This window comes from Gallus gallus, chromosome 3 (assembly GCF_016699485.2).
Source record: "Gallus gallus isolate bGalGal1 chromosome 3, bGalGal1.mat.broiler.GRCg7b, whole genome shotgun sequence".
Classification (NCBI taxonomy): Eukaryota; Metazoa; Chordata; class Aves; order Galliformes; family Phasianidae; genus Gallus; species Gallus gallus.
The window spans coordinates 9635617-9647995 of NC_052534.1; the positions used below are offsets into that span (position 1 = coordinate 9635617).

Genomic DNA, 12379 nt, shown 5'->3' on the forward strand with positions numbered 1-12379 from the left:
GGCAAGGGAATGTCACTGTCAGAACCAGGACTTACAGATGTTACGGTAAGAAATTAGATGTGAGCTGTGAGTAGGGTGACGTTTCGTAACATGAAACTCGCACAGGAGACCGTGCTGCAAAAACTTCAGAGAACAGATGTGCGTTTTGAGTACCAGAAGCATTTTCACATGTGATTGGTCATAGCAGCAGTGGACATTGAGAACTGCAGGTGTGTGTCTGGCGGAGGCGAGAGATGAGTCTAAGATGACCACTAGTGGGGAGAGGTCAATTGAAAAGAAGAACAGAAGGTGGAACTGGAGGTAATTTAAACTTAAATTCTGCAGTGATTAATGACAGAGATAAGAAAGAAAAACTGTCTCGACTACATTTTCTCTTTTGCTTTCAATATATAGAAAATCCCAAGGGAAAACACTCACTGAAATTAATATTATTTATCAAAGTAATAATTCTAAGATGTTTTTACAAGTACATCTTCCCAAATTAAAGAGAACTGAGTGTTGTTTACAGGAGCAGCTTATTTGAAGTGATACTTTCAGTTTTCCCTACAGGGAAATAGCCTGTAATAGCTACCACAGAGCAGCTATCCCACAGCTGGCTCTGAAGTTTGTGCTCTTCTCCCAGAAGAAAATCTTATCTATTTTAAGTTCTAGCTATGGTTCTTTTCAAAATAAGCTCAGATAGCTTCACTTAAAAGTTTTTATCAAACATAAAAAACTGGATTCAAATATTCTAAAATCTATCAAACAAGAATGAAATAGATGAAATGCCTAAGAACGTAAGATAAACAAGTGTCAAGAGGAGGGTCAGCTTGTAAACCTGTTCTAACTTGTAGCTGACACTTCTACCTGTACATGGGGAATTTTGATTTTTTTTTTTCTATGAGAAAACAGCCCCTAATTTGATCAATAGTCATCACAACAATTTAAGCAGCATCTGCTTGTAGCTTAAAGCTTACAATAAAACGCTTAAAGTAGATTAAGAAATGCCTATTGGTTAACACTGCAGACAAAGCAAAATAATTGCACTGGAGAAGCATGCAACAGCTACAGTTTCCAAAACAGGTTAAAGAAGTTTTAGTGGTGACAGTCTCAAAGCTATTCCATTTTAAAGACCTAATTTACTTGTTACATTTCCTAGATTATCAGTTTGATGTGAAAATACTAAACATACAAAGAATGTGGTTCTTTCTCACTAAATTATTAATTTTTGTTTTTAAGATGAGGATGGCTCATTTTTCTCCCTTACATTTTAAACATATCTCTTTCCTTTTATCTACCTGAAAATGCATTTAATCTGAATAGTTATCTCTTTAGCAAGTCTGAAAAATCACAAAACAAGAGAGTTCAGAACTTTACCTCCAGTTTGCCATGAGCACAGCCTAACAGCAAGAGGTTGGCTCTGTCCCTTTCACAGGAAATAGGAGACCAAGGCCATGCTCCATCACTAGCTGCTGACCACCAGCAAATGGCCATATCTTGCATACAGTTTATTGCCAGGTGACGTTTCATCCTCCTACCTTCTGGTCCAGGTATATCAATGTAAGAAATCTGATGGAAGAAAAAATGCAGAAAATATTTAAGGTGATAAAATAGCACAGTGGGAGCAACGGGGAGCATTTACTTTGCATGTGTGCAAGAGAATCTGTATATACACAGAGGACTGTGCACATATATCTCCATATAGGCTGTCTGTAAATGTGAAAAATATCTCCTCAGACAGAATGAGACATGCTCACACTTTTATCTGTGGGGAGGGGATTGGGAAGGAAAGGAATGTGAGTTAAGAAGGAATTTACTGCAATGACTCCAATCAATACCAAAATGTACAGTCATGGTTGCTTGACAGCATCGACCTACACACAGGATTTAAGCTTAGCCATATTAAATGACAAGTTCTGCGAAGCTGACCAGAGAGCTAAGGTTAGTGTTTAAGACATAATCAAATCTTAAATATATTCTATGCTGTTTGAGCAAACACGTATCTTTCTTTCTCTTCCCTAAATTAAGGAACACAGACACAAATATTCGCTTTGTGAGAGAATATATACTTTTCTGCATAATGTGGATGAGCTACAGCATCATGCGTAAAGTTTATGCAGCTCTGGAGAATTGTGCCTCTTTCTCAGGAAGGATTTGTGGAATTTATTATTCAAACTCTGTTATTTTGGAGCATGGTTATTTGAAAACATGAGCAGTGCACCATCTGGGTGACACATGCCAAGGAAATATAGATTGCACCGCATTTCTGCTTAAGGAATTAATGGAAGGTTGATAGCTAGGGGAGAAAAAAAACTATCTTGCCATTGCTGGTCAGCAATAATCGAACCACTTTCTGGGGATTAAGCGCATGGCTAAGCCTACTGGACCAGACACTAGCAAAGGGCAGGGGGTCTTCTTATCAGAGAAATGCTTCTGGAGCCAGTCTCACTACATGACAGATTGCTTTCATATTCCTGTCTGCAAGGCAACAAAGGATGGCAGTAATGCGATAATGCCAGAGTGCAATGGGTGTTAAGAACCCGTTGCATTTATGTATTGTATTTAGTAAATAATCAGGCTCATCCAAATTGTGATCTCACCACTCAACCAAGGCCATTAAAATCAAGGTTAATGCTTTAATAATCCTTTGCTGTTTTTTATATGGTCAAAAAGAACCCTTTTCTATTTGCATGGTCATAATATTATTGACCTCTTCATCCCCTGAATACACATCAAAAGGAACTGAAATCAAAGTAATTACCAATGTTGTTCTCTCATGGTAAACATTTAACTCCTTGTACTGTCTCCTGCTTCAGTTAATTGAAATGGATTAAAAATACATAGATGGGAAAAACTTACGCGAGGTCAATATTTTTAGAAGGTACCACATTTTTACCTGTCAAAATTCAATTTAAAACTATAAACATAATGCATACTGAAAAGGGAACAGATAACTGGTATTTGAATTCAAACGGTGTACAAACAGTGAATTTGGTGACAATACACTGTTTTGGGGATGGACAGATATTAATTAGCGCTGTGCTGCAGCGTGTACTGTAAATAACAATTTCACATTTAATAGCAGCTGGGAATCCTTTGTTTACCTATCTTTACATTTTGTAATAGACATGGTGTTCTCAAACATGGACTAGCGCCAATGAGAAAAGGCAAATGGCCATAGTGGTTTCTGTATTTCCCTGTACTTTAAGACTGTACTGATTCACACAACAAATGTTCCTTTTTTCAAAGTGTACATAAAATCCAAGGTGGTATAATTTAGAAAGGAGGCTGAAGGAAGTAATTCTTCCATTTAGGTACGTACTGTGTAAAACTTGAACTTTTGGATAAACATTAAAATAGAAGGAAAACACGGTTGACTTTTTCTCACTACTAATAGCACTCCAGCAGTCTAACACTGCCTAAAGTTCCCTGTCAGTGTTGCCCACATTAGTCTGGACACGGATCAATGTGAACTTGCATCTGTCCATGTTCCAAATAAACTAAAATCTACATATGACAGACATTTAATTATATTGTAACATATTATTGCAAGCAAGCATTTTCCTCATTTTAAAAACAGAAACTGACATCCAAATACCATGTACCTTTTTCAAGGCTACATTGAAAGTGAGAGGCAAAGATGAAAGCAATACTCAAATTTCCTGAATCTTTGTTCTACATTTTAATCCTATGGCAGTTCTGTACCAGTGCAAGTTACCTTTTAATTTGATTGCTCTTGAAAATAATATCAAAACTAAGGAACTGGGGTTTTTTAAAGTGTGTATTGTTTGCACATTTGCAATTGAGGAAGATCTTTTGTTTCTTTTTTTTATTACTGTTTCTTTTGTTACGAGTTTTTTCTAAGTTTGACCAGAAGCAGCCACGAAGAACTCTAATTCAAATGCAGAGAGCTGACATAATATTACTGCAGTAGTGAATAATAGTTTCTGCTGGCTCACACTAGTGCAGTTTTGAAGATAATAAAAATTATATTTAGCTGCCTAACTAGAAAGCTTCACACAAAGGAATATTCAATTAAAAAATGCAAATGCCTTTTTTTTTTTGGCTGGCAAAGAAATAATCCATAGTGATTCCCACTGATTTCAAGAGAAAGCAAAGTTACCGTTGAACACAGAGGTGTTTCTAGAAGCTCAGCTGTGTGAGCAAATAACTGAACATAACAATCCTATTAAGGAAGCCAGTAGATATTTCTGGTTTCCTGGGGCAGACACACTTTTCTACGGATTAGGCTCTCCTTCTTTCCCAAGGAAAAATGGCATAACCATTACATCCAAAATGGACACAGCAATACCTAGAATGAAAACATATTTTGTAAATGTAACTACAGTAAGGAGCTGCAGCCCTTACAGTTAAATGAAGACGATCTTCAGCTTACCAGTTTCTTAGTTAGAGCTTACAGCTATTAAAAAAAAAATAAAACCCACAACCACCCACCAACCTTGCTCCTAAGCACAGCCCTAACAAACACTGCAGGCCAGGCACAAGTGCACATCATTTTAAAGTAAACTACGTATCAGCTCAGTTCCTGGTGAACAGTGAACTGTCTCAAATCCACGTTATAGAGGTAGGATCAATCTCGCAAACACAAATCATTGCTGAAAAGAGGCCCTGAACTGAAACAGCCTGGAAAATGTTTTAGATATTCATCCTAGCAGAAAATATTTCTACCAAGCAAGTTAAAATGTAATATGGCAAAACTTAAACATATCCTTAAAAACCTTGCCTTGAAGATGCAGATTCTCTATGTGAGGAACAAACTACTGAGTGGGTGACAAAGGGAAAATGTTTGCTAGCACAAGATGTCCTTAGCATTTATTCAGTTTTAAATAAATACAAAATCACTCTTTTGCTCACCACATCTTTCTGCTCTTCTTGAGCAAAGGCTTGCCACCTCATCTTTCTTGCAATGAACTGGACTTAGCTTTATTTTATTATTATTATTTTTTTTACTCTGCCTGTTCAAAACAAATTGCCTTTAGCTGATTGTTTTGTTACACTGTTGTAGTACCAAGCACTTCCACCTAAGGTCAGAGTTACGCTGTCCTGAAGCCAAAGAGCTTACGGTGGAAATGGGTTATGTCTACATAACCCGACCCACCCAAGAAGCAGCATAATTTTGCTTGAGATTAATGGGTTTCTACTGACACCCAAATCAGACAGTTTAAATCTCACTGCCTTTCTGCTTCTGCTGTGACTGTGGTGTAGACACACTCATACATAAAAGGCTGGAACAAGGGGTATTTTAATCTACACTATATAAATAGGGAATTGAGATAAAGAGACACTAAGTCACTTGCCTAAGGTTATATATATATATAATTTGTCAGCGGTGAGAAACTCAGCTTCTGTATTTTTGAGTCCTAGCTCAGCAGCTTAGTTGCAAAACCAACTCTCCTAACAATATGATTATTGTAACTAGAAATTAAGACTTCTGCAGTTACAACAGCCTCAGACAGATGACTGAATTACCACAGCTTCATGAGTTTGTGTATATCAGCTGAGCCGTAGTAATTGACCATGCGTGCATTTTTAGCCCACAGCAAACAAGAGGCAAAACACATTAGCTTAAATCTTTTACACTGAGCTTCACCATTACAGGTTTTACTTCATGCTTGTTAGATGATGAGAATGTGCAAAGGGTCAGTTACTGCTGCTCAGCTGACATGAGGTAATCTGTTGAGCGGGGGTAACTCAACTGTGTGTCTGAGCCCTTAATCTAAATAGAACGTAGTAGAAAACTGGATCCGTCTTGGTACAGTTTTAATTCATTTAACTCAGAATGCCGTGTTTGTTTCTTTTTGTTTGTTTGTTTTTTTACTTTTCAATGACTGTCAGTTTTAGGATTTGAGTTGTTCTGATCAGTTATTCAAAAGTTCAGTGAGTGCCAGTGATTCATAATGTTATTATCACATAATAGTTACACATATACATACAGTTACTATAACACAGACAGTCACTATTGACAGCTATACCTTAAAATCCAAACAAGAGAGTTTCTCATGTCTTCTTCTGTTCACATCAGGAGAATCCATCCTCTTTGTAAACTGAATGAAGCAGAGTTGGTTGTAGTCCTCAAATGACAAGATGATGAAATTGTCTGAAAGAACACCTGGAATAAAGAAATAATGCCACCACTATAATACCTATTTCTAGGAACAAATTACTGAAACCTCCACTGAGACACTGCAAAAAGCCATGTTTTCAAGACACTGTCTTAAGTATGACACTGAAGCCTCTGTAATCTCCTAAAAGACATCCATGTGTCATCCTGCCAGGACCTTCTTGGAAATGAGAAATAAAGCTTAGACAGTAGTCAGATTACATAAACCTGAATAAATTATCTCCCATCAAGCTACCACTACATTCAGATATACGTTTTATGCCCTTCCACATCCATTTTCATCACCGTTCACCCTTCCATTTTTTTCTACAGTAACATCCACCAGTGCTCTGGAAGCGCACCTAATGCAGCACTGCTGGCTTTGAGGATGATAAAGGCAAATTAGCACCTGAGGTGTACCTGGTGTTTTGACATTGTAAGTCTCTGGCTGTTGCATACAGAATTATGCTTCAGAGGGGTTATGAACTTGTTGAAAGCTTAACTTGTGGGTACCTGAGCAATACAGAAAACCAAGATGGAATGGATTCCCTTGAAGTCAGAAAAAGTGCAGTGGAATGGTTCAATGTAAAACTGATTAACAGACCAAAATTGTTCAATATAAAACTGATTAACTAATTTGACAATGAAAATTAATTAGACAATGCTATCTAGGATTTTTTTCCCAAGTGTTATCCAGTTACTGAAACACTGCTTACATTTAAAGAGATATCTGAGAATGAAATATGCCATCAGGGTAACTAGTACCAGATAGCTGAAGAATTGTTAATGAGAATCAGGATTAGTGTAAAGCTAGCAAGCTGTTTTCAGAAAGTAAACTCAGAAACCTCTGCTAAATGGAAAATGCTAGGAAAATTGGAACTGGGTTTAAAAACAAAACCCTGCAGAACAGTCCCTGAAAAAAAAAAAGCAACAAAAAAAGGATTTGTGACTAATATCCTAGGTTTTTGAATGCATTTCTAATATCCTTAAGTAGTTTCTGTCAGCAGCTGAGACTTAAAGGTAAGCAGTGAAAACTGACTATTCAGCTTTGTTTTGATTTAGTCTGTTTTACAACCAGTTGCATGTTCCAATAGTCGTGTACTGGCGCAGCTCTGAACTATCTGGTATGCAACGGCCAAGGGGTAAATTTAAAGCCAAAAAATTGCCTTTGAAATTTTACATTAACACTACATTTTGGAAAAAAATAGAAGTGATAAAGTAGCTGACGTTGTCAGTTAAAAGCTACAAATGAGCTCCTAAACACATACGAAAATTCAAAGCCACTGAGTGTGTAGCTGCAATATGTACCCAACTGAAATATTTTTATATCCTCACAGACACAGCATACATTACAGATGATCTACAGCACACATCCAGTGCTTCCATAATTTGTTCTGATTGAAGAAAAGAAAGCGGGGTCCGAAGATCCCTGGGCAGGTGTGGATGAGACGAGCAGTGCTGCGATGGTTTACATTTTTACCATCTGAAAAGCAACCTTAGAAATCCTGACGCCAATTAGATCTACGTGAATGCAACTGCAGGCATAGTTATGCCATTATTCAGAGAGGTGCCCTCAAGAAGACCTATGTTACGCTGCTGGGTCTGGTTACCCTACAGAGATGGGCAGCGCAGACAATATCCTACTCGCTCCTGCCTCAAAGCCTCAGTGCCACAAAACAAAGTGACAAATATTGCTGTCTTTTAGGAAGGCAACTTTTTAATAATTTCTAAGTAACTTCTAAAAAAGATTATTATTTTACCTATATAAAAGTAAACTTTAAGAGTGCTTTAGTGGAGGCCTGAGGATGATAAATGCAGTCTTAATTCTGTATTTCGTGCATACAATCTGACTTTATTATTCTACATATTAAGAGAGCATGCTACTCTGAGACGCTACAATGTCAAGGTGGTAGATTTTAATCCTCATCCATTTCAACTTATTCATAGTTGGTAAATATATATATAATTTTCAAACACATTTCTTGTACTAAAAATCAAATTCCTTTTGGACAAATTTATCATTACAACCCTGACTCCAACCCAGATTTGGAAAGACAGGAAATGATGCTGGATTAAAGTTAATTTATTCTAGGACAACATTACGTCTTGGCTCACAGTGAGGTGAGCTCAATGTAAAAATTTGTATTTTGAACATTATTTGTGTGGGTAAAAAGGTATCTCCTTTTATTGTTCATAAAAAAATATATATCACAATGACAGGTATTTGGAGGGTTTTCTTTTACTGAACAGAACAAGCCCTATTTCACCATCAGATGTGGACATTAACAAATGTTTGAGTAAGTGAATAAAAGGATAAACTATTACATAACCTTATTTACAGCAGTTTGAGTATATAAAGGAAAAAATATATTTGTTGCTTTATTACTGTGGTAGGTTTAAGTTTTCCAAGTAGCAATGTTCTAATTGTATTTATATAACACAGCGTAATGTGGTGTATGCATGGAATCATTGAATCATAGAATTGCTCAGGTTGGAAAAGACCTTAAAGATCATCGAGTCCAACCATGACCTAACCATACTACCCTAACTCAAACAACCCTCCGCGAAATCATGTCCCTGAGCACCACATCCAAACAGTTTATAAATACATCCATGGATGGTGACTCCACCACCACCCTGGGCAGCCTATTCCAGTGCTTCGCAACCCTTTCTGTAAAGAAGTTTTTTCTGATATCCAACCTAAACTTACCCTGGCGCAACTTAAGGCCATTTCCCCTCATTCTGTCACCAGGTAACTTCATTATTTACTATTTAAGAAAAAATTTAGAAAGGAGGGTAAATTCTATATAAATTCTAAAAACAATTTCAATGTGTGTATCACCTTAGCTTTGACACTTTTCTACTTTTCGTCACCTTTAAATATGAAATCCTCCCTCTAGAAACAACAGGGAAAAAGATCTGACTACTGAGTAGTCTGCTAACCAGGGGAAGAGTGGAAAAAAGAGCCTTGATGCTAAGTGTATTCTACAACTTCATACAACAAGTGAGGTCAGGGTTAATTTTTTTGATCCTAATAATTCAACTAACATAGTTACATTAGTGATATTTTTCATGACTAAACTTATAGCGAAAGAGAAGATGAGAGGGACACTGTGGCTTTCTTAAATAACCAGGTCAATAGACAACAGATGCCTGAGTGTGGTTGAAAAGAAATCACTAAAGGTTAAAGCTAAATCTAGCATATATTGATATGAAAGGATGTAATTTGGACCTAATTTTTAAGAATTCAGAAGATACTGTGAAATTCCCTATTCTTGATCATGTAGATGCCAAGATACTGACTTCTGGTTGTCAGTGGAGCTAAGTAGGGACACACTGAAAAAGCAATAGTTATATTAAAAAGCTCTTAAATACAGGTACCTTTTTTCCCTTTGCACTAAACAAAATCTTTGCAATTAGTCATTAGTTAATCATGATGGTGAGATGCTGGAGATCTATAAACTAAACCAGAGCACCTCCACCCAACTAATGTTATCCATTATCCATTATATTCTCTAATAAAATATTTTAATAATAACTATTCCATGTAATTAATCAGTTGGGTACTGTTTCTTTCTGTTCCATTTTCCCACTTATGAAATAAACACAAGTTCAAATGGCATGTTTATAACGATTAAAATGTGTAATTTTAGAAACCCATTCAGTATTTGACAAGCCTGAAAACTTTGATGTTAACTATTATTCTTAAAGTGTTCTTAGTCCTGAGGGTTGTAACTATGGCATTACATGCAATTACTTGTTGTGTTTGCAAGTCCCCAGTGGCAATAATTAGTCTACCTGTTGACATACTGTTTCTCTACTCCATTGTTAATGTAGGCAATTGATTTGCACGTGGGTGTAATTACCATCGCTGATGGTGTCGGAGATGAGCTTCCCCACCAGGGTCCTGTCAATCACCACTTTCTCCAGCTGTGGCCCAGAAAGGCTTAGGGAGACCAATATACCTGAATGAAAGAGGAGCTAAATCCAAATAGTGAGAAAACAAGACATCACGAATCATTAATAATATGAAATGGTCCGAGGTAGATATTAGCAGCTGTTACGTTGCAATTTTATTTTCAAAATAATGAAAAAGACTTTTATCTTAGATGTGAAGATGTCTTATAATGACTTTGAAAGCTTTTTCGACAAGAAAGCGAGGTGTAATACGACTCTGAATCATGTGGCTACGAGAACTACAAATGAATACCAATTGAAGATGACGCACACTGGATCTCTGAGTGTTGAATACAACGTACTGAATTTGTCTTCTAAAAAACAACTAAAATTCTGTCCTGAGTGTGGGATAAATTGATCGCTCTAAACTGTCAGGAAATTATTTCTTACATTTTTTGCTTTTACTTCTTCCACATTTAAATACTTAATTATTAATTAATTGTAACATTATTCATTAAGCATTTAAATATGCTCTTATTTAATGCTTATGTATTATTATTTACATGTTTCTGTATACGGACAATGGGTCAAGAATGTCCAGTACATCTAGTAACGTGGGGCATACTGCAGTTTTTAGCTACTGAACTTGAGACATTATAAAAGTCATCTATAGACCTTCAGAGTATAATGTTTCTCTAATGTGTTCATACTGTCCCTGTCATCACTTGATTTCACTGTAAAAAAACCTGTAATTGTATAGCCTGCTTTTTAAAAAAGCACACAAGCTTACACTTCATGTAGATTTATATTACTTTCAGAGATTAAAAAGAGCACCTTTTTGCTAGTCCAGTTATTTCTGATCACTCATATATTGTTTAACTTAAATAATGGTGCTCTATCATTCGCATAGCTCTGGGCTCCTAATAAACTCATATACTCCCCTTGACATATCATCAGACATGTCTCTCTTAGAAAGAAATCTGAACTATTGGACAGAATATTCAGAGGCTTCTCTCAGTGTTAACTGAGTATTTCTGCCTAATTAGAGTCAATTAAATTATACATCTAATCTCAAAGAATGTCACATACTTATCAGCTCTTCCTGATGCCAAATCTTGCATAAGAGAGATAACGCTCAGTAGGAAGTGTCACAAAAAACATTACTTTTTGCATAATTAACTCATTAAACTTGATAACTTCCTGAATGCAACTACTGCAACAAAACAATTCACAACAAACACAAATCTTCCCAATTTTGAATGGTATTTACTTTGCCAACTTTATTTCAGTACATGAAAAGCTTTCTAAGAAAAGGATGGCTTTTTTTTACTAACATGGTAAAAGATGTTGTCAGGGTTTTTAAAGCAATCTGACCATATAATTGTTTAACTTGTTTCCAACTTTGGGCTCTGCAAAAACTTTGATGTAAAAACAATGAAAGATTTGATGAAAAATGACTTAGATCTTCACAAGCAGTACTGAAAAAAGATGAGTATTTTAATTTATCACCTAGCTCCACCTCTGATCCCACATGCTGCTGGAATAGATGACCTCAGTATAGAAGCTAAAGACATTTCAGATCAGTTCCTGGCATATGGTTGCAACTCTGAAGGACTCATCCTGGCAGATGGGTTAGATGGGTTCATTTCCCTCTGATCACAGAGTAAAAACTTACAACCAGTGAAATGATTGTCCTTGCAGTAGAATTTGGCATACGAATGCCTGTCTGTGTTATGCTACGGTCCTGACACAAAAGTAGTTGCAATTTAGTTTTTTAGTACAACACACCAGTACAAAAGCACCAGGCAAACTAGCAGGCGCACAAGAAAACATAATAGTGGGAGAGATCCTGAGTTGGCAGTAACACACATTAGGTGAGACACCACACCTCTTCTGTCTTTTTCATACATACTACAGACAAAATAATATATCTGAATCCCTTTTAGCTTATGGATACATTACAGCTCTTTTTTTCTCTGTTTTACATGTTTCTGTTTCAAAGTCAAAAGGACAAATGCGACTGCGCTAGAATAATGGAAGTGCTGGGAACCAGAATGTAGCAATCCAATGGAGTTCCTCCTGTTCAGTGCTCTGTTCCAAAAATTTAACCATGAAAATTGTCAATTATACCTATTTTGTTATATTACTACAGTTCTGTGCTCTCTGTAGCAAAGAACAGGACAAGTATACTTAAACAGATTACTTGCTTGCCCTAACTAATACCTCTAACCAATAGCTTTCCAGTCTATCTTCCTGCCAACTCACAGTAGTTTGAAAATAAATTCCAGCAACTTCTGAAATAAAAACAAAAAATAGCTATGATGAGAAATTAATTTGTTAAGAACAAATGATTGTTTTTTTTCCATCCCACCAAAGTCTACA

General features: G+C 36.3%; 1 protein-coding gene across 10 annotated transcripts in view; it reads right to left on the bottom strand.

Moving 5' to 3' along the window:
* WDPCP (WD repeat containing planar cell polarity effector) overlaps positions 1 to 12379 on the bottom strand; it is a 145667-nt gene that overhangs the window by 71226 nt on the left and 62062 nt on the right. For all 10 annotated transcript variants that reach the window (XR_005859074.2, XM_426108.8, XM_040698592.2 and 7 more), the window contains 3 exons: positions 9967 to 10081; positions 5973 to 6109; positions 1357 to 1548 (listed from right to left, as the gene is read on the bottom strand). Coding sequence is in view for 9 of the 10 variants with exons in the window: in XM_426108.8 (XP_426108.6) it covers positions 1357 to 1548; positions 5973 to 6109; positions 9967 to 10081 (444 nt within the window). In the remaining variant the exon portion in view is untranslated. The remainder of the gene's footprint in view (positions 1 to 1356; positions 1549 to 5972; positions 6110 to 9966; positions 10082 to 12379) is intronic.